The sequence below is a fragment of the Ailuropoda melanoleuca genome, chromosome 3, assembly GCF_002007445.2.
Source record: "Ailuropoda melanoleuca isolate Jingjing chromosome 3, ASM200744v2, whole genome shotgun sequence".
Taxonomy (NCBI): Eukaryota; Metazoa; Chordata; class Mammalia; order Carnivora; family Ursidae; genus Ailuropoda; species Ailuropoda melanoleuca.
In genome coordinates, this window is record NC_048220.1 from 119,996,564 (window position 1) to 120,022,761 (window position 26,198).

Genomic DNA, 26,198 nt, shown 5'->3' on the forward strand with positions numbered 1-26,198 from the left:
TTACAAAATATTTTGAAAGATTCCTGATATTACTGGCTTGAGAATTTCTCACAAGCATCAACAAATGTTAAATGTATTTAGACAACAACAACAACAAAACCATTTTGCTGTTATAGCCTTAATAAATTGGTAAAATGCACTCATAGAGAACATTTATTTCTGCAGAAAGTAATGAAATACAGTTTGTCATGACCCTCTGCTTTGGTTTGCACTATTATTTTGTTTAGAGAAACCCTTTCTTCACACCAAGTGCAAAGGTCAAACTCAGCATGACTAAATGCTGCTTTTCGAATAGTTATCCCAGCTCTTTGAGAAATTCCATCCTGTGCTAACATGCTCCAGAAACAAGACTTGCCTCCTGTAACTTAACCCGATGAGTATAAAATGGACATGAACTTGGGCCTTGGAGGAGCTGCCATCAGTCAAGTCCCAGCCTGTAGACAGAAGTCAAGTCCTAGGCTCCTAGCCCGAGCCTCCCTCAGCCTCCATGTTCTCAGCGTGAAGTGGGGTATTAAGAAGACTTGGCATACACAGAAAAACTCACCAAACCATCCCATTGGGGCAAATATTTCTTATGATATTACTCACACATGACTAAATGCTTGACAATGGACTGCTTTTGTCCACTGAACTAAGTGGAAGGTTCATTTGTTTTTGTTATTTTTTTTAATTTTATTTGTTTTATTTTATTGGGAAAGTGGTTGGGCTGGGTGAACCCCTGAGGTCAGTCCTGGACATTTGGCAAGTGCAGGAATCACACCAGACTTTGTTATTGCCGTATTGTTCTGTAGGCCCCGTCTTCCTGGGGAAAGCATACCGTTTAAGTACAAAGCGTTACGGTGTGCTTCCTCAGCTGTGAAGAGGTCAGAGGAAGAGGCAGCTAAAAGAGCAGGAGTAGCCAGATGAGAACTTGCGAGTGTGAAGGTGCTTGACTGCAGAGTGCCTGTAAAGCAGGCGGAAACGTTTCGGTGGGAAGGGACCCAAGTCTTGCAGGGACCGGTGGAATGATCCTAGCAGGAAGGCAGCAGCTTTCACCTCAGGGCTCTCTCCCTCCCTCCATGTCTTCCTTCCTTCTTTTTAGCTACTAGTCTTCTACCTTTACCCCACCCCGCCTCCCTGTGCTAAACCCACCACAATTTCCTGTCGCATTACAGCAAACTGGGTTGAAGCCCTAAAAAAAGAAAGAAGGAAAAGGAAAAAGGAAGTCTGTGGGAGGTAGTCAGTCTTGGTGGTTATGAGCCCAGACTCTGGAGTCTGCTAGAGCTGGCTGTGCTCCTGCTTACACCAATGACAGGCTGTGTGAAGGCGAGCTTTCTAAGCCTTGTTTCCCTTATGTGTAAAATGTAGACAAAGGGGCACCTGGGTGCCTCTGTCGTTAAGCGTCCGCCTTCAGCTCAGGTCATGATCCCAGGGTCCTGGGATCGAGCCCCGCGTTGGGCTTCCTGCTCGGCGGGAAGCCTGTTTCTCCCTCTCCCACTGCCCCTGCTTGTGCTCTCTCTCTCTCTGTGTCTCTCTCTGTCAAATAAATAAAATCTTAAAAAAAAATAAAATAAAATGTAGACAAGGATAGTGTTCACTTCTGATGGCTGTTGGGAGAATTATATATGCATGTGATAAACATAGCTCAATGCTGGACTCACGATAAGTGCTCAAAAAATGTTAAATATTATTATAATTAAGTACTACTACTACTAATAGGTAGAATAGAAATTTGAAATCAGAAACACTTAATATAGAACAGATGCCCAATTACCTTAGAGGATGAGATAAACAGATTTAATCTAAATACAAAACCAAAACAGACAAAAATTGATGATGGACAACACAAAGTTCTCTTTCTCTTTTTCTCTCTCCCTTTCTCTCTCTCTCTGTCTCCCTTTCCGCACTACTGCTCACCCCACCACCACCACCCCAGCCTTTCTTGAAATGTACCAGACATTGGCCTAAGCCCTGGGGAAACAGTAGTGAGCAGAAGCGAACATGATCCCTTTCTTCGTGAGTTTACATCCAGTGGGAGAGGCAGTGAAAAAGCCACACAATGAATGTATACTTGTATGATACGTGTCATCAGGAAGGACGACGGAGTATGACCCACCACAGGAGGCCCGACCTAGATAAGAAGTGGCCTGTGCACAGAGCTCTGAAAGATGAAGATTAGCTGGGGAAAGGCATGAGGCAAGAAGGGGCATAGCAGAAGAAATGACTTGTTTGAGGATCTGAGAGCTGACCAGTATGGCCAGAGTCCGGGAGATACAAGGGAGCAAGGTACAAGCAGGGATCTGGTCGAAGAGAAGCCATTGGTGGGTTTTTGTGTATGAGGGCAATGGTCAAAACTGAGAGTCAAGAAGATTCCTCCGGCTGCACAACAGAGGAGGATTTGGAAATGATAGTAGGGCAGGTAATTTGTCCAAGTCATCTCTAATTTCCCCTTCCTTCATTTCTAACAGGTCTTTTTAAACTCCTGCTCCAGGGAACGTCTTCAGGACAGAAAAGTAGAAACTGTTGGAAACTCCTTCTCACTTTCAAGGACTATACTCAAAGGCAAATTAATCTAGGTCACTCCAAGGGAGAGGAGAGGGGGGAAGATTTTGATAGCAAAGAGGAAGAGGAAGAGATGTGCACCCACTCCCTGGCACTTCCTAGGGAGCAGCACTGACTCAGAAGGGAGCATGTGAGGGACCAACAAAAGCTGGAACAGCCTCTGTGAAGACATGTGCCACAGGAGGCAATGTGTGGGCTGGGATAACTGAGGTCTCAAAGGCAACGGGCTGGGCAGTGTTTCTCTGATGACCTGGCCTGTGGCCTGGGGTACCGTGCAGCTCTGTGGGCAGAGGTGGACTGCTGGAGTTCAAGCTTAGGGTGATTTAAACAATATAAAGAATGTTGCGTTCTTGCATACCCCAATTAGTTGCTAATTCATAGTCACTCAAAATGGAGGAAGGAGGCCATTGTAGTAGCAGTAATAGTAGTAGCAGCAGAGAGTGGGGTGGTGGTGCGGACATGGGGAAAAATGGACAGATTGAAGAGAGATTTAGCACATGGAATTGACAGGACTTAGTGATGTTTTGGATATGGAAGAGAGGGTGAAGCAGGGTTCAAGTGGCTCTTGAGGTTCTGCACCTGTATAACTGAATAAACAGGGTCGCCATTTATGGAAATACGGAAATTTGAAAAAGACCAGTTTAGTAGAAAGGGTCATATATTTGGCTTTAACATGTTGAATTTGAGGTGTCGCTGACATATAGGAGTAGAGATGTCAGGAGAGCAGCTGAGCATACGGGTCTTTACCGCAGAGGACAAGACACAAATGCATGAGTTGTCTACTGCAGCAATTATGTACCATGGTTATGCATTAAGAGGTTGTCTGAGGAAATAACAGAGGAGCAAAGAAAGAGGCCCAGAAGTGAGCTTTAAGGAACCCTGACATTGAATGTTTTGGTATTAGAGGAGAATGAGCCTACAAAGAAGGCCAAAAAGGGGCATCCAATGAAATAGGAAGAAAACCAGGAGAGTACTTCCGCAGCAGAACTAAACAGAAAGGGACCATGTAATAGCAGATTAGTAATATTGATAATATTATTAATAGTCTATAATAGCCTGTATCATTAACAGACTTTTTATTTTTTAATTTTTTTTGAATATTTATTTATTTGAAAGAGAGAGAGAGCTGGGGGAGGGGTAGAGGAAGAGGGAGAAAATCCCAAGTGGACTCCCCACTGAGTGTGGAGGCCGATGCAGGGCTTGATCCCATGACCCTGAGATCATGACCTGAGCCGAAATCGAAAGTCGGATGCTTAACTGACTGGGCCACCCAGGTGCCCCATTAACAGACTTTATAAATTTGTAATAGGATTAAAGGTATTTCTAGAATTCTCCTCCTTCTCCCACCACAAACAATAACAGAAACTAAAAAAAAAAACCAGTAACAAGTAATAAAAACAATTTAAAAAACTCTCTTCTTTACAAAAGTGAAGCAGTCTATAGAATGATCTGCTGTGACGAACAAAATGTATTTTGTTTATTTTGTGCATGAGACTACGAAGAAAAGAAAGGTAACAGTGTTCCTCTGGCAACTTCAATTCAGTATTTATTTCTTTGGCTCCTACTTACACACCAGCCACTGTTGATGTAGGAGGTGATAAATTCAGTGTTTGCAGAGATAACCCATGAAATCCAGCCACCTCACAGAGAGGGGTGCCAGGGAAGCAGACACCTCAGCTTTAAGGAAAGGTAATCATTGTGAGAGGAAGGGATATACTTTTTTCAGATGCTACAGAACCTCACAGTTCTGGTCTCTGAGGCTCTAGCAGGCCCGAACGTCCCAATCCTCCGAAGTCAGTTCAAGCCTAGTTAAAGAAAAAAGCAGGTAGTGCTTCTTATCACAGTGAGCCCAGTCCTGCTATAAACGCTTTGCTATTCTGCACTTCATTAACTGGGCTTGAAGCAAACATATTTTTCAATAGGCACTTAGAAAGATTAGCTAAACACATCATTTGTAATGTAAGCAAATGCCATTCAATCCATTCAAGTTCACTCTTGTCAAAAAAGAGGGATGAAACAATTATCCAGATAATTCAGCTCTTGAAGAGGACTCTTGAAATCAGTGATCCTGCAGCTCAAATTCACGGAGTCATGGAGGCATTAGTTCTTCACCCCTACCCCTAACATTTCAGCTATGTCTATTCTACGAAAGGCAAAAGCACCATTTTCCTGACTTTCAAATGATATTTCTAAAAATTGCATAATTTTGGCAAAAGCTATATTTATTTTCATGGAATATCACAGTGTAAACCATGAATATGATAAATAAAACATTCCCTTCCTATTTTTTATCAGGTTTTCTCTTCTATTCAGCCTAGTTTTGTGAATACTTTATGGCAGTAAAGACAGGCTATCTAAAGGGCCACTCCCATGAGTTCTGTATTTCTTCAATCAAATCTGGACCAACAGATTGAATAAATCTGAAATATCTCCAGTAGGAAATAGGCAAGAAGTAATCTACATAATCCGTTGATAAAATAGACCTATTTTGATGATCAGAACCTATATATACATAAAGATAAGGAAAAATATTAATGTATTAAATAATCAAAAGATTAGATATTTTGATTTTCAGAGCTACAAAAGGGCCTCGATCCTTCTGGATCTTGGTGCCTATGTGACATTCTCAAATACAGTCAACCAGAGTACCCTGGATAAGTGGCCTATTTGGGTTTGGAGGAAGGAATAATACACTATGGGCCTGATAAAACCCTGTTTTATCAGAAAGCAAGGAATTATTTATTAAAGACTGATGGTATCTTATAAAAAGGAGGCAGCTTAAAGATGCTCTCACTGCCTGAGAATGTTCACCTAGAATAATGAACACCAATACCATCCTAGTAAACTTAACAGATTTTAAAGGAAAATAAAGTTCTGTATACATCTAGAAAAATGGAGTAATCACCCAAGGAATTGAAAATTAGATTATCGTTAATCTTTTTGACAATAGCACTTTTACCTGAAGAAAATATTCAAGGAAAGAAAATGTGAACTAGGAATTTTATATACAGCAAACTGACAATCAGGTATAAAAGGCATATACTGTTATCAGTATACAATACACAATATCCAATACAACACACAGGGAATATTGTTCCCTGAGCCCTCGTTGAGGAATCTACTGGAGAATGCGTTTCAGGCAACCAAAATGACCAAAGACACGTGGACATAAGGATGGGTGGTGAACATCAAATATTGGTAGAATCAAGACTAAAGGGGGAGAGTGTAATATGTAGAAACTCTATGCACTGTCAATGTAGTTACACAAAAATAAAAATGGGGAGATAAGAGAGAAGTCATATAAAAATTAGCTCTTTCTAAGTGACTGCCAACTAAAGGCCACTTTGTTTACCTTGACTTGGTAGAAAGGATCAAAAGTAACCTTAGACAGATTTTTAAGGGAGCTATTGTTTACCGCTTCTCGATCAAGAGCATCCTGGAAATCTTTAAGTCGTCTTTCTTCATACTGTTTTTCTCGGAAAATTCTGTTCTGCCATAAAACTTCCTTTTCATGCCGAACATGCATGAGCTGCACGGCGATCCTGCGCTCCTGCTGGGACTGCCGCATCAGCCGGTTGATCAGCTGCTCCTTCCGATACGCCTCCTGAAAACACCATTGGAGGAGCCAATTATTTGTCAAGGCCATGTCCAAATTTCCCATTGGGTTAAGAAGCCTATGTATAAATGATGTGCACAAGGCAGAGTATTCCTCAGCATCTACTTCTGTCACTTGATTTAGATTTGAACATGGCAAAAATCAAGTTATAAAATTGAAGATTTCCAACAAAGGTTGTACCGTCTTGGTATCTGGAAGCATTAGGGTCTTGCAAGTCACAATTATTTTAGATGAATTATTGCTTTGTTTAAAATCCACTAAAGATAATTTAGGTGACTGTTTTCAAGGTTTTATAAACAAAGTTTATGATTCTCAATTTATAAGCATGTTTTCAGAAATTTGAAATTCCTGAAATACATACTGGTTGTAAAAAAAATGCAGACTTTGGCTGAAGGTGGCAGATCCGGTTAGTTGCCAGCGTGGACATCTCACTACCTGTGTGAGGAAAAGCTGCCATCTGATGGAATGGGAAGACTGGAGGAGAGTCTAAGGGGCCAGGACCTACTGCTTGTCTCAGAAAATCTGATTGGTTGTAATCTGAAAGCGAAACTAGATGCATTCTCCTGGCTCTCTTGTCTATTTTAAGAGAGTAGAAGGGGAGTCAGTACGTGAGCAGTGGAAAAAGCATTAAATTGGGAATCAGAAGCCATTGAAGACCCAGTTATACCATGAATTGTCTGTGTGGCCTTGGACAAGTAACTTGGATTTTCAGGGCCTACTTCTTGACAGGTGAAATGAGGGGTTTAGGTGGAAGATGATCTCCAAAACCCCTTCAAGCTCTCATTCTGTCTAAACAGAGACATCATGTGGAAGGAGGAGGTAATTAAACTTCTCAAGGGGGAAGACATAAAAGAATGCTGAAACCTTGGAGTTGTCCATTTAACACTCAATAATCCAACTACTTAGGAAGAAAATCTAGCACTATTAGTGACATTGTTTCAAATGATTTCTGCCACTATGAGATTATGGGAGACATACCCTATATATTTTAGAATCTGGATGCAAATAATAATAACACTCTAGTAAATTCCAAAACTTGAACCTGGGAATTATACAAAAATGTAGATTAAATAAAATTTCAACTGAAAATAAGCATGAGTTTTTTAGTAACATATATAAGATAAAAAATAAAATCATCAACAACTTTAAAACATATGTCTAATCTAACGATAAAATTCTAGAACCTTTAATATTAATCATTTGTTTCCTTTTGAGATCCAGTAGCAGAGCTGAGGCAGAATGTAAAAATGGCCACGAATTCTTCAGTTTTCTTCATCCATATCCTTGCAATGGTATCCTGCAGTTATTCTTATCGAAAAGTAGAATATATTTCTCCACTCCTTAAATTCGGGTTATGGGGTAACCATTCGATTTCAATTGACCAATGGGACATTAGCAAAAAAGCAAAAAGCAAAAAACAAAAAACAACAAAAAAGTCCCTCACACATGGGCTCTGGTTTTCTTTAATCCCATCCCACCACTGCCACCACATTTTCTGGTCTGCAAGAAAATGAGACCATGTAGGGAGAGGTTCCAGTCTTCCCAGCTGGACCCCATGAAGCTCCAGCCAACACACCAGCTGACCAAAGACACATGAGAGAGGCCAGCTGAGACCAGCAAAAGGACGGCATAGCTGAGCCCAGCCCAAACTGCCTACCACATTTTGGGGTGGTTTTGGGTACATAAGGCACATATTTTTTAAAAAATATAGCCTTGATTTATTATTCCAAGTGAATTCTACAATTAGTATAGAATATATTCTATAATTTGGTTGTTTATATGGCAAGGCAATTTAGTTGTCCAGATGAGATCTAGTCATTCTGACCCTTATAAAGAACAAACTGGATTGGTCATAACTGTTTTGATTACTGACAACACATTATAGTTAGAAAGGGAAAAAGAAAAGGAAATTACTGTTGAATGCTGAGTCAATGCTATGGATATGAAGCCTTAATATGAAGAACCATCAAGTGCATTAAGACCTGCACCCAAAACTTGAGTGGAAAAGATTTAATTATTTTTATTCCATTGTACAAGTAGTTCATATTTTAGAAATAGATTTTTTCCCAAAAATTTCACTGGGATGTATGGAACACATTTTCTCATAGAAAGATACAGGCTATGGTTAGGTGCTCACTGAGTGTCTGTTTAACCCTTAACATAGATGAAATATCCTATATCTGAAATGAATAAAATAAAAGGTTTTCTCTTTTAATTATATTTGGGGGGAAATTTAGACAGATATACAATCCAAAATACCCTCAATTTGAATACCAGGCCCTCTGCCTCCCCCAGGAACTGCAGCCAGGGGTTTACCCTGCTCTGTGCCACGCTCAGAACTCTGAAGATGCCCGAGCAGCTCTTGTGGAGGAATGGGGTCCTGCAGGAAAGACCTGGAAGCTAAATATTCTAGGGCATTTGGGTTAGGAAGTCGGGTTGGGGTCTGATGTTCAAACACAGGTTCCAAGGAAATAATGCAGAACAGGTTTGGGAAGATGTAGATAGTCGAGTTGGAGCAAATCTCAAGAACCAGCCAAGATGCTAGCTAAATGACCACAGAACCAGCTGGGAGCTCAGTCGGGTTGACAGTTCGAGCATCTCCGTTTAAATGCCTATGAAGTACTTTAAACCCATCAAGTCCTAAACTAAACTCACCAACTCCCCTTCAGTCCTGGTCCTCCCCCAGTATGTCCCCATCTCAGCTGATGACCCTATAAAGCTATGACTGCTGACCTAAATGTTAGTGCCATCCGAAGTTTATTCCTCTCTTCTCATTCCCAATATCCAGTTTTTGAAGAAGTGGTCTATTTAACCTCCTGTGTATGTTTCTAAATCACCCCGTACTCCATTCTATACCTATGGGACACTGTCCCTACTGTGAACAATATCAGCCCCTCCTCTACCATGCCTTCCCCCCACCCTTCTTCAAAACCCATCCGAAAAACTCAAAGTGATCTTTCTGACCCTAAGTCTCATCATTTCAGTCATGTAGTCACATTTCTTGTAAGTCACGAGGCAGGCTAATGACTTGAGTTCAGGTCTCTGGCTCTCTCTTCACAAGCTCCGCTAGAACAGTGTATACAAACCCCAGGGGGAAACCACAACAACCTGGAAGCTAGAGATATTTAGAGGCATTGTGGGTAGATGCAGTACAAATAGGGCCAGAATAAAAGCATCCAGGGCTGACAGCAGATCCATGTCATGCTCTCAAAAGGCAGCAGGTACTTGAGAGAAGCAAAAGAAATCCCAGCCCTGACAAATGGAGTTTTGGAAGAGAGAAGGATGGATAGGAAAACAGGCCATGTTGCACGTGGGGATTTCACAGTCCACCACTGTGACATGGGGCACTTGTGTCAGCTGTGCAGGGAGGCTGGGGACACTACACTTAATAGAAAGGAGGCAGTGGGAGTGGAGGTCGCTTGCTGTGTACCCTAGGCTGATTGGAAGAATAGCAGCTTTCCCAAACCCTGAAAAGAAAGAGTTCCCTGGATGAAAATATCCAGAGCACTAACTCACTTTAATGTCCTTTAGGTTGCTGGATTCCTAAACAAATCTCCGGCTAGAGCCTTGAAAAACCAATGTGAATAGCATCCTGGTACAAAGTGAGGAAAGTCAGAAAGAATTCATGCACCCGATTTTCCAGGTAAATATCAGGTCTCGATTATATAAGCAAAAAAATAGAAAAAAGCCTAGCAGCCAATACACAAGTAGGTTGTAACACAAATGGAAGTGTGTTCAAAATTCCATTGCTACTTAATGAAACTTGAAATAGGTAGTTATTTTATAATCTACTCTTCAATCATCTAATTTCCAGAATCTGTAATTCTTCTAATTAAAAGAGAGACTATCAAGTAAAAGTGAGGATACATGCCGGAATCATGTGAATCTGAAGTAAGAAATAACTTTTTAGCACAGAGATGACAGTTATTTATTTTTTCATTTTTTTGGAGTTTTTCTTGAATAAAGGAGTGAATCCATGGAGAAGTAATTTCACTTCTTCATACTTATGAGAAGCCAGTCTTTCAAATTTTAGACATGCAAATTTGTCCTATTTACGTTCACATTTCAGATCACCTTCCTCCCAAGTCTATTCCTCTGCATCGTCTTCCATATTGCAGCAAATGCCACGTCCATCCACCCAGCTGCCCAACCGTGACATCTGGCGTCTCACCCCACTTTTTCACTGCCCTGTGTCTAATGAACCACTAATACCTATTGATTTTACTACTAAAATAGCTCCTGAAGCCACTTTTCTCCATCTCCACTGCCACTACCCTAAATTTAAACTGGGATAACTTCTTTCATAGAAGAAACTCAGTGAACATGTGTTCAATTTAAGAGTTGATGGGTGATTCTCAAACCATAGCTGCATTAAACTACCTAGAGGGCCTGTTAGCACAGGTTACTGGGCCCCACCCCAAAGCTGTGATTTGAGTTTTATTCAGTAAGTCTGAGGTGAGGTCCAATTATTTACATTACTAAAAATTTCCAGGTTATTCTGATGCCACTGGTCCAGGAATCACACTTTGAGAACCACTAGAGTAAACCAATAACCAAACTGAGAGGACTAACAACTTCTCCATGTTGTTTTCATTAAAAAGTTCCCTTTCTGATAATCTCAATAGATGCAGAAAAAGCATCTGAAAAAACTCAGTATCCCATCAAGATAAAAACTCTCAACAAATTAAGGTAGAGAAGGAATGTAACTCAATATAATGAAGGCCATATATGACAAGCCCACAGCTAACATCATAATCAATGATATGAGGCTAAAAGCTGTCAGTTTGTCAGCATTCCTTTAAGATCTGGAATGAGACAAAGATGCTTATTCTCACCATCTCTTTTCAACATAGTACTGAAAGTCTTAGCCGGCACCATTAACAAGAAAAAGAATAAAAGGCATCCAGATTAGAAAGGAAAAAGTAAAATTGTCTCTGTTTGCATATGGTATGATTTTACATACAGAAAACTCTAAAGACAACAATGGCAACACAAAAAATCTGTTCAAACTGAAAATTTCAGTAAAGTTGCAGGATACAAAATCAATGTATAAAAATCACGTATATAAAATGTGTTCCTATATACAATGAATAATCTGAAAAAGAAATTAAGAAAATCCCATTCATAATGGCATCAAAAATAATAAAATATTTAGGAATAAATTCAACTAAGGAGGTAAAAGATCTTTGCACTAAAAACTATAAAACCTTGATGAAAGGAATTGAAGAATACACAAACAGATGGAAAGATATACCATGTTCATGGACTGGAAGACTTAATAATGATAAAATGTCCATAATACCTAAAGTAATCTACAAATTTAATAAAATCACTATAAATTTCCAATAGCATTTTTCACAGAAGTAAAAAAATACTAAAATTCATATGGAACTATAAACAACTCCAAATAGCCAGAGCAATCTTGAGCAAGAGAAACAGAACTGTAGGCATCACACTTTCTGATTTTGAAATGTTTTACAAAGTCACAGTATTCAAAAGAGTAGGATACTGACATAAAAACAGATATATAGACCAAGGGAATAGAATAGAGAGTGCAGAAATAAATTCATGCTTGTACAGTCAGCTGATCTTCAACAAGAGTGCCAAGGCTACATAATAGGGAAAGGACAGTCTCTTCAACAAGTGGTGCTGGAAAAATTGGATGTCCACATGCCGAAGAATGAAAATGTACCCTTAACTCACGCTGTATACAAAAATCCACTCAAAATGGATTAAAGACTTACACATAAGACCCAAAACTATAAACCTACTAGAAGAAAGTATGGGGGAAAAAACTTCTTGACACTGGTTAAAGCAATGATTTTTTTCTTTTTAATATGACCCCCAAAGCACGGGCAACAAAAACAAACATACATAAGTAAGATTAAATCTAACTAAAAAGCTTCTACACAGTAAAGGAGACCATCAACAGAGTGAAGGGGCAACCTACAGAATGGGAGAAAATATTTGCAAATGTACATTTGGTTGATATCCAAAGTATATAAGAAATTCAAACAACTTAATAGCAAAAAACCCCCAAATAACCTAATTTAAAAATGGGCAAAGGACCCGAATAGACACTTCTTAAAAGAAGGCAAACAAATGGCCAATAGGTATATGAAAAAAGGTCCTCAACATCACTAATTACAGGGAAGTGCTACATCAAAACCATAATAACATATAACTTCACATCTGTTATGATGGTTATCACATTAAAAAAAAACAACACAAGAAATACCAAGTGCTGGCAATGATGTGGAGAAAAGAGAACCCTCAAAAACTGCTGCTGGACATGTAAACTGGTACAGCCTCTATGGAAAACAATATGGTGGTTCCTCAAAACAATTATCAATAGAACTAGCATATGATCCAGCAATCCCACTTCTGGGTACACATCCAAAGGAAATGAAATCAATATCTCAGAAAGATATCTGCATCCCCATAGTTAATGCAGCACTATTCACAATAGCCAAGATATGGGAAAACCTCAGTGTCCCTTGATTGATAAATGGATAAAGAAAATGTGGAGTATACACACAATGGCATATTATTAAGCCTTAAGAAGGAAATTTTGCCATTTGTGACAACATGGATGAACCCGGAAGACATTATGCTAAGTAACGTAAGTCAGATGTAAAAATATAAATACTGCATAATCCCACTTACATGTCAATCTAAAAAAGTTGAACTTATACAAGTAGATCTTAAGCATTCTCACCAAACACACAAAAAATTTAACTATGTGAGGTGATGCATGCGTCAATTAGTCCCATTATGGCAATCATTTCACAATGTATACATATATCAAAACACCACACTGTACACATTAAATATATACAATTTTTTATTTATCAAGTATACCTCAAAAGAACTGGGAAAAAGTTTCCTCTTACCTCCAAAATCAACAATAGATACACATGGTTGACATATTTTAGGTTCCTTTTTGATCAGTATTTTTTTTTAATTGTGGGAAAATATACCAGATGTAAAATTTACCATTTCAACCATTTTTGAAGGGTACAATTCAGTGGTATTAAGTCCATTCATGATGTTGTATACCATCACCAGATTTCAGATTACTTAGTAAATGTTTTTTTGTAGATTTCTTTTTCTGAGTGTATTTGCTGTGATGATGTGAATGTGTTCTGTTGACATTTGATTCAGAGTAACAGGTAATAAATAAAGAAGATACATATATGTACGTATAAAAGACTAAATTTTGCAAACTTTCCAGCACTATTATTCAAGCAGTATCTAAATATTTTACCTCTTGTGCTTCATGGGCTATTAACTGGTCCATTAACAGTCTCCGCCGTCTTTTCTCCCTTTGCTCTCGTGCAAAAGCATCTTCCTCAAGGCGCTTTTGGATTTTTTTAATATAGTCATCATCCGAATAAGTGTTTAACAAATCAGTAGTTGTCTGGCCTGCTGCTTCTAAAGAAGTCTTGGAGGCACTAAGGATAATAGTTTTATTTAGATTTTTAAAAAATCAATGCAATCACATGCCACTCCTTGTGACTATGGAGGAAGACCTCAGGAAAATTCTCCCTTGAATGCTCTGTTACTTTATTAATACAAGCATTAAAGCAAATATTAGAACTTCATTGTGACACCCATAGCTTATCATTAGATTCCATTTGGCTCATTTCTGGACTTCATGTTGGGAGGCCATTAGCATAGCCTTCTTTCTAAGCCTACTGCCTACTTGTTCTTTCACTTCTCATGATCTTCATTGTGCCCAGGGATCTGAGGTTCTCTCCCTCTTCTGCCTGCTGGCTCTAGGCCTCTTGCCTCCCATGTTTTGAGTCAAGAGTAAGCACATTATTGATAACCAAAGTGTCAGGGAAGGCATACCTGTAGTCCTAACGTCAGGACACTGAGAGTGCTTCCGTGGATGGCTCCATCCACAACAGCCCTCCTCTCCCCCATGCAAATGCAAATTGCTCTATGAACTCCCAATAACTTTCTGAACGCTGAGACCAGTGGCCCAGCTCTTACTGGAAGCTTGGCAGCTGAAAAATGCCTTGCTCATCATGCCACACTGGCCAGCACAAGACTGACCTTGCCTCTTGCCCAAGTCATGGAGACCCAAGTAAGAAGGCCTACATTGGTTCTGTCTTACCTCATGTCCAAAGTTAAAGGATCAGGAAAAGCCTGGTGGTGTTACCAACAGAAAGCAAATACACTCAATTTGGTGGGACAATGGTGGCTTAGGACAAGAATTTACAGATTCTTTTGACCACCTCACCCATTTCTCCAACCCTTGACACCTCTGGCATTGTTTTCTTTCTTTCTTTTTTTTCCCCTTATTTATTTATTTATTTATTTATTTTTATTTTTTTATTATATTATGTTAGTCACCATACAGTACCACATTGTGACTATAATTAATACTACTGTATTGTACATTTAAAATTACTAAGAGAGTAGATCTTAAAAGCTCTCATCACAAGGAAAAAAAATTTGTAACTATGTGTGGTGATGGATTTTAATTAGACTCCTGGTGACTATTTCTCAATAGATACAAATATCCCAAACCATTATGCTATACACCCGGAACTAATATAAATAAGTCAATTATATCACAGTTAAAAGAATAAACTAGATAAAGCCAAAAAAAATTTACAGATTCGTTCAAAAGTTATCTTTAGAAGTAAAAGATACATTTTTATGTATATAAGGATCAAATAATCAATTCTCATCTGCATACCTCTTCACAAAATAAACAGAATACAAGAGTACATGGTACAAGATATACCTTGTTAGCTGCCAATAAATAATGTTTTAATATTATATTTTTATGTTATAATTTATTAACGTATTCAGTTTAAAATACAACTTACTATCTTATGCAAAAGCCAAGGACACATTAATATATGTAGGAACTAAACTGTCATCAATTCCTGTACAGAGAGAAGTATTCTTATAAAAGCATAGTTAATTCATGTTTAATGAGGTTACAATTGCATGTCTATAGTATAGATCATATGGTATTATTTGTACATTTGCTGCTCCCAGATGAACTCTGAGCTCATAAGAAGAGTGTCCTATTACACTTCTCCCTGTTCTGGTGCCTCACAGTCCTGACATGTAGCTGATGTATGATCAACTTCAAATGATATGTTAAGAAGTAAGATACAGAGTAATTCTTAAAAAAAAAAAATCACACACTGAAATTCTGGTTATTTTATCAGCAGGGGTCAACCTTCAGTTGTATCTTGTCACTAAGAGTCTTTGAGCAGAAATCGTGTAGCTACCAAAGCCTTAGTAAGATCAAATACAGAGTTTAACCCTATTTATTAAGAATTAGAACAATTAAGTACTTACAAAAATTATGTGGCATAACTTTTTAGACCATCCTTTAAAATTTTTATTATGTTTTTACTCAAATGTTGCTTTAAAGATTTTTTATTTATTTGTCAGAAAGAGAAAGAGCACAAGCAGGGGAGCAGCAGCAGAGGGAGAACCAGGCTGCCTGCCGAGTAAGGAACCCAATGCAGGACTCAATCCCAGGACCCCAGGATCATGACCTGAGCCGAAGGCAGCTGCTTAACCAACTAAACCACTCAGGCATCCCTCAAATGTGTTGTTTAAAAGAATTTGCTTTGGATTGCCCATGGCTTAAAACACATAATATGTTGCTTCTTCTTTATATATCAATCAGTCTGTCCTCCACCCATCCATCTGCTGTCTCATTCCAATTAAGGTCTGAAGAAACCTACATGATATTTACTTGACTAAATACTTGCTTTCCTAAATGTGGGTTTCTTGAGGGCAATAATTATGTTTGCTCTATATCTGCTTGTCAGGCCCCCGGAGAGTTAATAATTGGGTGTGTATGAATTACTAGTAATTGGAACCTTGGCCAAATTTGTGTATATTTAAAAAGCAATTGCTAGGAAGAATCTAAAATAAATCTATGGATTCGAGTGTCAAATTACAGCAGCCAACAATCTCAGCTAAAAAAAAAAAAGAAGTAGGCAGCATTTATTATTTCTGTTAGAAAATAAAGACTGTGCATGTGGGGGAAAAGCAAGCCATGGGAAATTGTGCATTGCTCTCACCGAGACAATGTATTGTTCTTCCACAAAAGACAAAAGATGGACTTTGAGGGGCCATCCCTGAGGAACTGTTTGAGGAGCAGGCTGTGAAACCAGCAGCTGCAGAAATTGCTCCTTATGGTCAATTTATGAGATTTTAGTGCTCTGTGGAATCAAGGAGTGTGAAGTTTTTGAAAGAGCCAAGAACATACTTGATTCTAAGCTAAAAATTCAGAATGAACTAATGCAAGGATTAATAAAGGGGCTTAACAAAGGCCATACTGTAGCATAACTTTTGTTTTCTTTAAAAGTCTGCTCCAGACCCATGCTTCCCAACAGTCTTTATTTGGGGCCATTAGAGAAAATGCCCTTTGTGCAGCATAGTGAGAGGGATTTGGAATCCCAGAGGAAGCTTTACAGTCACCGGTGACTGGTCCAGGGAGTTTGGCTACCCCAGGCGCTATCCTGCTGCTCTGAGAATCGAAGTGAGGATGTCTATATTTCAATGCCCCCCAGTGTTAATCTCTGGCAAGACCAAGTGGAGGCTTCTGCAAAAAAAGAACCTGTGATAGACACAGCTATTTCCCTTTTTCCTCAAATCAGAGCCCCAGGTTTATTCAGGAAAACAATGTACCCAGCTAAAGACTACATTTCCCAGCCTCCCATTCTGCTAAGTGTGGCCATGTGACTGATTTCTGGCCAATAAAACATAAGCACGAATGTTACCTGGGATTTCTGGGAAGGTTCTTAAAAGGAGCTATTTCAGCTCTTTCAGATAACTGCTTTTTGCCTATCTTCCTTCCTTATATCTAGAACGTGGGCCAAATGGCAAGAGCCCCAGGAGCCATCTTGTATTGTGAATGTGAATTTGAGGACAAAAACCACACAACAGGACAGTGGAGCTAAAGGAAAGCCTCAGTCCCTGATGATTTTGGAGCGCCAGCAGATGCCCCGAGCTGCTTACATTCTGGTTTCTGTTATGAGAGAGAGGTGAACTTACATCTAATTTAACCCGCTCTTGTTTGGGGTTTCTAAAGCTAATCGATAGACCTAGGTTCCAGATGGGTGGTTGGCAAAGGCAGTAACACAAGCAGAGTGAACGTTCACAGCCGTATTGTACAGGATGATCTTCAAAACATTTAACGACTGACGTGGCAAGGACACGAACCAATCAAAATGGGTGCTGGTGCAGGAATTAGGGGCCACTGCTATGTTTGGTGTTAATTCTGGTTGCTAAATTGTGTGGAAATTGAGGGGTCCCAGGAAAGGGACCGGCCATAGAGCTACAGGGAATCCCATTCACCTAAAGTAACAAAAGTATTTCAATATTCTAAGGTGGTTGCTCTGGTGAGCACCAGAATCTGCTTATCACTCCAGAGTGAGTAGCCAGTGAGATGAGCAAAAGAGTTGGAAGAAATCCAGTGGTTTCACGGCCCAGTCGGGGGTGGTGTGGTGGGGTTTGGGTGGTGGCTACTGGGTGGTAGGCTTGGATTGTGTATTCTTTAGTCTGAAGGAGCACTGATAAATGGCAGTGGGGATCAGAATAGGGCATCAAAAGTTTCTGCAGAGGGTATATTCTTCATTTTGCTTTATTTTCCTTCCACACCTGATTTCCTCACCACCTCTTCTTTTTCCTACTTCTCCTCAATTGACTCTGTTTCTTCCTCAGAAATATTAATATGGAACTGATTTATATAATATGTGTCAGTTTTTCTTCTTTAACAGAGATTTGGTTCATATTCCATAATATGTGAGTGAATAGAATTTGGAAAGTTCCCATTTAAAAACGTGGAAGACCTCAAGTTGCTCCCAGCTATGCAGACCTGACTCAATTATCTTCTGTGAGTCAGTGACTCCTAATAGGAAAGAAAAGGGGAGAGGCTCTTTATCTTTAGGCAAATGAAGCCCATTAACCAGGCACTTTTTGCAATAAACTCACCGAACTGACCATTTCAGTGATAGTTAAACTCATCCAACAAATTTTATTGCTGGTCCCTATGCTAAATGCTGAGCACACAACATGAAAGAAACCAACGAGCGTCTAATAAAGGCTTTATGACAAATTTAAATTAGCGGTAACTTAAAGCAATTTTCATAAATGCTTAAAAAGTGTATGAACTTAAGACAGTAAGCATAGCAGAGAAAAAGAAAATAACTTCCCATCTCATAATGGCCACTTTCCCTCCTGATCTTCACAAAAGTTGTTAATGAACAACTAATCTGAATCTTAGGTCACTTACCTTCTTTCATATGCTCTCTTAATGAAGCTTCCACAAAGTGAAAAGATCTTTGGAGCATCTATTCCCCATAAACTATTTCTGAGTATTTAAAAGTTACAGGTAGAACAGAATGCAGTTCTGTGATTGTTAAAGTAATTCACATCTCACCTTTGTTTGGCCTGGAGATCCTTTTTTATTAAGGCTTCAAACTTCTTAATCTCATTAGCCACATCCTTTAAAGAAAATTCATTATTAGTTTTCTATCTCTAAAAGCCATTGAAAATCTTCATTTACCACATTCACTTAACAAATTTTCAAGGTGGTATGCACTACTAATTCAGACTAATTAGAAGGCAAGGTATAAAAGGCTGCATTCTAGAATATTTTTATAATTCTGATTCATTATTTTTAGCTGAGGTTAATTATACCTAAAAGAGTGTGAAAGCTGCCTTACCTGAATCATTCCATTCACAATTCTAGCTCTGAGAGTGCAACAAAGGCCATTTAATGAGAATGAAGACTATCAAAGAGTCTTGGGCCATGGATTTTTATTTGCGATTCGTTTAAAGAAGAATAAGCATTTTTTTGGGCTTATAAATGCTTCTCCAAAAATTGTTGTCTTGGATGTTTTAAACATTTCTTGTGCATCCTTATTTATGCTATGATTTTGCTCTCTGAAGATTAGTTTACCTCATCCTTTGTCTACTGCAAATCCTTCTTAATAAACTTTAATCACCTCAGAAAAATATAATTAAATACTTTCCTAAAATTTGGATCTAAAAAAACCTCTATGGGTAGTATCCTTCAGAATCCAAGGACAGGATATTTTTTAAATATTAAAAAATAAAGAAATGTGGAATAACATAAAATGCAATGGATTTAGATATCAGAGAGACCTGTCAATCTCTGCTTTACCATCCTGTGGACCAGAGTGGGACCACAGTGAAACATGGTGGCTTTCCGAGTCTCAGTTTCCTTATTTAGAAATTGGGGGAAATAATACCCTACTTGGAGAGTTATTTGCAAATGAAAGATAATGTGAAGGGGCTAACCCACAGACTGACATATAGCAGATACTCAATAAATGGTAGCTATTATTCTTTCCCTGAGGTCCCAGGAGAGAATATCATTAATAATCACTCTAGCAGAATGCAGTGTAGACTGTAGGAATTAGTATCAAAATGGAGTACCGCTCCCCTATGAAATATAAGCAGATGGTATCCTACTGGAATGACTGACAGCTGGTATGGTCTAATAAAATATCACTAGTGTAGTTATCTTAAATATAAATATACTGAGAGCAAGCAAACCACTTAATATTTCTGGTATTCACAGAAAAATAGTGAAGCATGGTGAGAAGGAATTGAGTAAAACTATATAGTAGGAATGGCATATATATGGTATGTGTACCTTGATTGACACCTCTGTACCCATGGTGATTATGACCCATCACAGCAGCACCATTCTAGAATATTTCTGTAGTGACCACAGAATCTTTCTCTGACACAGGAGTCCAGATTGGTACTGTCATTTAATATGAGTTTCTTATCCCTGACCTACAGATACATTCTCTCATTCTGAACAAATAACAGTATAATATGGATTAGATATGCTCACAGTAGAGGGGTTTTGAATGAGAAGGAACATTGCCACCAATAATTTGAAAAGGAGCTAAGAAGTTGGGGGCATTCTCTCTATATGTTTTAGAGAAAGATCATTCTTTCATTAAGATTAACATAACACCTAATTAAAGGATTATCACTTACCTCTGCCTCTTTTTTCTTTTTCATCATTTTTTGGGCCTCAAGTGCTCTCAAAGTACGATTCGATGCAGGTTTAGGAATCTGTATGATAGCTGCTTGGATTTTGGCCATTATTTCATTTTGTCGCCTTCTGCTCAAGCGTTGCTGAATATCCCAGAGACGTTACTTTAGTTATTCCACTCATCAGAATAACAGGCTATGTTACAAACTCACAGGTACACATAAATACATTTTTCAAAACTCGGAAATTTACCAGTGGACGAGGTGTCACAACTGTGTAATTATGTTAGGAGCAGGTATTAGTATGACTCATTTTGAAAAGTATGATATTAAAACACAATTTTGGGGGGGCCCCTGGTGGCTCAGTTGGTTAAGCATCTGCCTTCAGCTCAGGTCATGATCCCAGGATCCTAGGATCAAGCCCCACATGGGGCTCTCTGCTCAGTGAGGAGCCTACTTCTCCCTCTCCCTCTGCCTGCCATTCCCCCTGCCTGTGCTCTCTCTCTCTCACTCTCTCCCTCTCTCTCTGTCAAATAAATAAATAAATGTAAAAAAAAAAACACTACAATTTTGGAATCCTCAAATTATACCTATCAGATGTGTATCTTCATTCTAGGTGGTGACACTAAAAGAATAATAAAGGCACCTTAGATACAAAGAATATAATTCCTTACCAATTCTACCTTCGGACCTACCCAATAATGTAAAGAGAAAATGCTGTCTCTAACGATGGTCTGGAAGAAAATTCCATCTAGGAGATGGTCACTAGGAAGACTTCTGGGGAACCCAGGAGACATGACAAACTTCCCCAAAACTCAGTCACAATTAAACGATGAGCTCAGAGGCTACTTCAAATATTGAATTAAATACTGAATTATGTGATATCATTATTAGATCATCTCTTCTCGACCTGGGAGTAATTATTTTAAGTAGAATATAAGCAGAAGCAAAAGAAAAAAATCGTGAAAATCAGACAAAATATTTTAAAGAATAGATGAATTAAGAAATAACATGTAAAATCAATCATGATTTTGTTACTAAAGTATCATATTAGAACTAATAAGATCATTTTTCCTATATCCAAAGAAACTTCAATTAACCACTAAAAAGTCAAAAATTATAAATAACTTAAAATTTTTCTTCATTTTACTTTCCAACATATGAATTTTTATGTAGTTGCAATATGTTGGTCTGTTCTTAAGAAAACCAGGAAGACACAGGCTCTCCCTTTTGTCCTATTTGCTCCCTACCATTTTTTTTTTAAGTGAGAGAGAGAGAGAGCACAAGAGGGGGGTTAGGGTGGGGGAAGAGGAGCAGAGAGAGAGGGAGCAGGTTGCACGCCTAGCACAGAACCCACCGTGGGGCTTGATCTCACGACCCTGAGATCATGACCTGAGCTGAAATCAAGAATTGGATGTTTAACTGACCAAGCCACCCAGGCACCCCTGCTTCCTATCATTTTTAACATAATTTATTTCAGATTTAATGGTTTCATCTTTCCTTTTTCCCAACTTTCTTTGGACACTTTCTGCATTACATTTAGCACATCAAAGTCAGACGGGCTGGTTCCTTAAAAATTAGAGCCCTAGCACTTGGGCTTAAACTCTACTTTAAGAGTGCCTTGTCTGCTTACCATGCAATGCGAGGGGAAGCCCAATGCTTTATCTACTCTCTGGCAAGTGATGAGATCATAAGATCTTCCAGAGTTTGTCTCTCATCTTTCCCTCCCTCTGCACAGGGGGTCTGACTACATTCAGGATATGTTCATTTCTTATCATTCTCAATATATGAGTTTAAAAAGTAACTTATAGTGCAAAGAGAAGAACTATAACTCTTTGCCTGTAGTTTACACATTCCATATACGTAGTCACCTGAAATTCTCTTGAAAATCTTTAATGATTCCACACACCATCATGTTCTCATGTACTTAAAGGCATAGGAGATCATTAAAGATTTTCAGAGAAATTTGAGAAGCAGTGGGGAGTTAGTCAAAGCAAGAAGGGCCAGAAAGAAGGCAAGAGATGTTTAAGGGGTTTGGAAAAGGAAGCAAGCAGAATATCACCCCACATTGCCAGGACAAGAATAAGTGAGGCAGGACAGGAAGACCAAGGGATTGCAAAAGAGGGAACACAGAGGGGGAGTGCCCACGCTACATCTCTTAGTGGGGACAGTCGTCATAAGCCTTCACCGGAGTGGTTAGTAGCAGCCCCCCAACACTGATGCATCTGAAGCATTAATTTCTACCAGACAACTTAAGAAGAGATCAGCTTGTCCTGCCACTCCAGAGAACGGCAGTTTTTGCTCTTGGTCACAAGGAGAGTTAACGGCAGAAGTGGGAATGGGGCAAAGGGGAGAGTGAGAGAGAGAGAGGTGAGAGCGGGGCGGAGCATGAGTCAAAGGGACACGCAGCTTGCGCTATATTAATGCTTATGCAATGTGTACTATAGACATAAATTGCAAACAGTAGACACTATGCACTAACGAATTTCTGGAAAAATCGTACTATAAAACCTTTTCAATATTAAAACATCTTTGTTCTTCCTTGAGTTTTTGAAATTTTTCAAGTTTCTCAAAATGCATGCAGACAAGATCTTCTTTCATGTGCTTATATTTTTCTTGAAACCTGTGTGTAACCCGCATCAGATTGAAATCAGTTTGACGTGGTATCAGGTTTCTAAGTCTCTAAATGGAGAAAGCAGTTCAAAAGATTTCATTAGAAAGAAAAAGTATGTTGTTATTAAAAGCACACATAAAATCTGTCTTCAAAATAAAATTTCTATGAATTACTACTGTTGATGGTTAAAATAAATTCAAGCCCCATTCTAGTCACTCATATCTTTAATTTACATGAAAACAATAAAAACATGATTTGAGTCCTTTCTTATAAAATAGTTTCATATATACTTTTCAATTTTTTTGCCCTGAGTTTAATTTTTATTTTTTTCTGTGTTTAATTTTTGATGAATGGTATTTGAATTCTTAGAGAAATACATTTTCATAAAAATAATTTTATAAAGCCAACTCAAAATATGAGATAATATAAGAGCCAGATTCCTTCTATAACTTAAGCTACTTCCTAGTAAAAAGTGAAGAAACAATAAAACTTCCAGGCGACTGGAAATGAGAGTCTAATGGTATAAGAAAATGAACCTCAAAGATGATTGTAAAATGGGGCACAGAGCAATATGGCTAATGGATTTAACTAAAACTTTTATATCTAAAAGTAATCTCCTTAAAAGCTGAAGAATTACTAAAAAAATTTTTTTTCAAGTGGAACTCTTAAACCGTTTTTGGTCCTTCTCTTCTAAAACCGCCTCAGCAGATCCGGGCACTTACTCAGAAGATCATCTCGGGACCTTTCAGCTGACTCTAAGCCCTTACTCGCCGTCCTGCCCTTCTCCTCATTAAAAATGGCTTGGCCTCCATCTTCAGAGGCAACAAAAATGTAAGGTCCTTGAACATCCCACTTCTCTACTTCAACACATATCTATGTCCTCAGCTTAATTATTATCCTGCCCCAGGCCAGGAAATACCCACCGAGATATAATATAGCCTACGGTCAAGTGTGTGCCTCTAGAATCAACTTGACCACCTACTAGCTGCACTACGTTGAGCAAGTTACGTAACTCCTCTGCACCTCGGTTTCATCATCTGTAATTGTCAATAATAAAAGATAGGTATCTTAGCAGGCTATCGTGAAGATCGAAGGAGATAATATATATATCCACTACCTGAAACAGGGCTTTGCACCTCGCTATGTACAATCAGTAAATTTTAGTCAATACAATTATTATGTAAGACACCTGCATTTGCCTCTACCTGGAATCAAAGAAAAAAGCATACCCAGTTCTTTCCTAAGATACCTCCTCCCCCACCTGGACCATCAGCGGCACCCTCCTTTCTTCCCCGGAGGACCCTGTTCCACTTGGCTCTCACAGCAGTCATCNCATCATCTGTAATTGTCAATAATAAAAGATAGGTATCTTAGCAGGCTATCGTGAAGATCGAAGGAGATAATATATATATCCACTACCTGAAACAGGGCTTTGCACCTCGCTATGTACAATCAGTAAATTTTAGTCAATACAATTATTATGTAAGACACCTGCATTTGCCTCTACCTGGAATCAAAGAAAAAAGCATACCCAGTTCTTTCCTAAGATACCTCCTCCCCCACCTGGACCATCAGCGGCACCCTCCTTTCTTCCCCGGAGGACCCTGTTCCACTTGGCTCTCACAGCAGTCATCTCATGCCACTGACTCTTTTTCTCAACCAGCCAGTTGTCCCAGTCTCTATGTCCATAAAGGAAGCAAATAACTGCACATTTTTCGTGAGCTTCTCTTCTGCAGCCACTGTTCTTACCCCACATTCCTTGATCGAACAGTCTATGCTCCCATCAGCCTCATCTCAGTTCACTCTTCAACTCACCATGTTCTACACTATCCCAGTGACACATTTTTCTCTCCCGAGGATGGAAGCTCTAAGGGGGCGGGGACTTTTCCTGTGTTAACTGCTGTGTGATTGCCTGCCATACAACAGGAGCCTGATAAATATTTGTTTAAGCAATGCATAACGCTGGGAGGTCACCATGGCCAACAGTAAACACAAGGGCTTCTTGTTGGCCTCAACTACACAGCTCTTACAGCACTTGTTCCTGTTAACTGTTTTATACTTTACCAAGGATTTTCTCCTATATTACCTCCTTAAAACTATTAAAATAAATAAATAAATAAAGCCTGACTCTCTGGAAGGTAGAGATAATCAATCTTGTTTCAGCAGCTGAGAAAATAGAGGCTGAGACTCTTCCAGGGATTGGCCCAAAGTTACTCAGCTTTGCAAGTGAAGGACGCAGAAGGCAAGACCAGGCTCTTTGCTTGTCAGCCTGATCCAATTTCCAGCTCTCCGTGGGTGCTGAGCTCCTTCTGCCACCCAGCCCATAAGGATGTCTGCTATGAATAGACAAATCTGAAAGTGGAGAAGGCCCTCACATCTATTATGTCATTGTGTCTTCAGAAGTTCAATGTAAACATTTAATTATTTCCATTTCCATTTAACACACTGGATCAGTGCAGCACTCCCCATTATCCTAGAGGCCTGGAAAAGTTAATGTACTTCATCTGCCATAAGGAAACAGCAGCAGGAACTGGAGAGAATTGTTAACTAAAACGTTGTATCAATTAATCAAAACACACTTGATGAGTATTTGCAACGTTCAAAGCATTGTGCCAGGCATATTCTTTGAATTGGAGGGACTAAAAATCTTGTGAGGCCGCATGACAGATAAATCATGAAAGTTAGCCAACACTATGAGCAGCATGACGTTACCACCAGAGCATGAGAATTACCCGTGCCCTAGGAGTTCCACAGGAAGAATCCACGTGTGCTGGGAATGGAGTGGATGGAGAAAAGTTTGTGGAAGAGAAGAGATGAGAAGTGTAAGCCTGGGTGAAAGGGAGGGAAGAGCGGAAATATACGAGAGCTATTCAAGGACAGGCTGAGGATCAGTGTAGAAAAAACAAAGACTCAGGGCGCCTGGGTGGCTCAGTCGGTTAAGCGTCTGCGTCCAGCTCCGGTCGTGATCTCAGGGTCCTGGGAATGAGTCCCACATCAGTCTCCCTGCTCAGCGGGGAGCCTGCTTTTCTCTCTGCCTTTGCTCTCTCAAATAAACAAACAAATAAATAAATAAAATCTTAAAAAAAAAAAGAAAGAAAGGAAAAACAAAGACTTTATGCTGAGGACTATGAAGAAACACAGAAAGACAGATTGAGATTGTTTAGTGAAAGATCTTGAATGTCAGTCCAGGTTGGAGAGAGGATATATGTAAAATGGAAGGTTTCTGAGCAAAAGAACCCAGTGCAAGTGGAATTTAGGAAGGATTCATCTAGCAGTCAATCGAGCTCGGCGGAATGCCGGAAGACTGGGAGACGTGTTAGGAGGTTGCTATAGAAGTTTACGCAGGGGGGGCGCCTGGGTGGCACAGCGGTTAAGCGTCTGCCTTCGGCTCAGGGCGTGATTCCG

The 26,198-nt window shown here is 39.2% G+C and overlaps 1 protein-coding gene across 1 annotated transcript in view; it reads right to left on the minus strand.

Annotated features, from left to right (window-relative positions):
* SPEF2 (sperm flagellar 2) overlaps window positions 1-26,198 on the minus strand; it is a 166,326-nt gene that overhangs the window by 121,188 nt on the left and 18,940 nt on the right. The window contains exons 4-8 of the mRNA XM_034657019.1: window positions 22,691-22,861; window positions 20,183-20,323; window positions 18,585-18,649; window positions 13,425-13,611; window positions 5,957-6,145 (exon numbers count right to left, since the gene is read on the minus strand). Of these exons, the coding sequence (XP_034512910.1) occupies window positions 5,957-6,145; window positions 13,425-13,611; window positions 18,585-18,649; window positions 20,183-20,323; window positions 22,691-22,861 (753 nt within the window). The remainder of the gene's footprint in view (window positions 1-5,956; window positions 6,146-13,424; window positions 13,612-18,584; window positions 18,650-20,182; window positions 20,324-22,690; window positions 22,862-26,198) is intronic.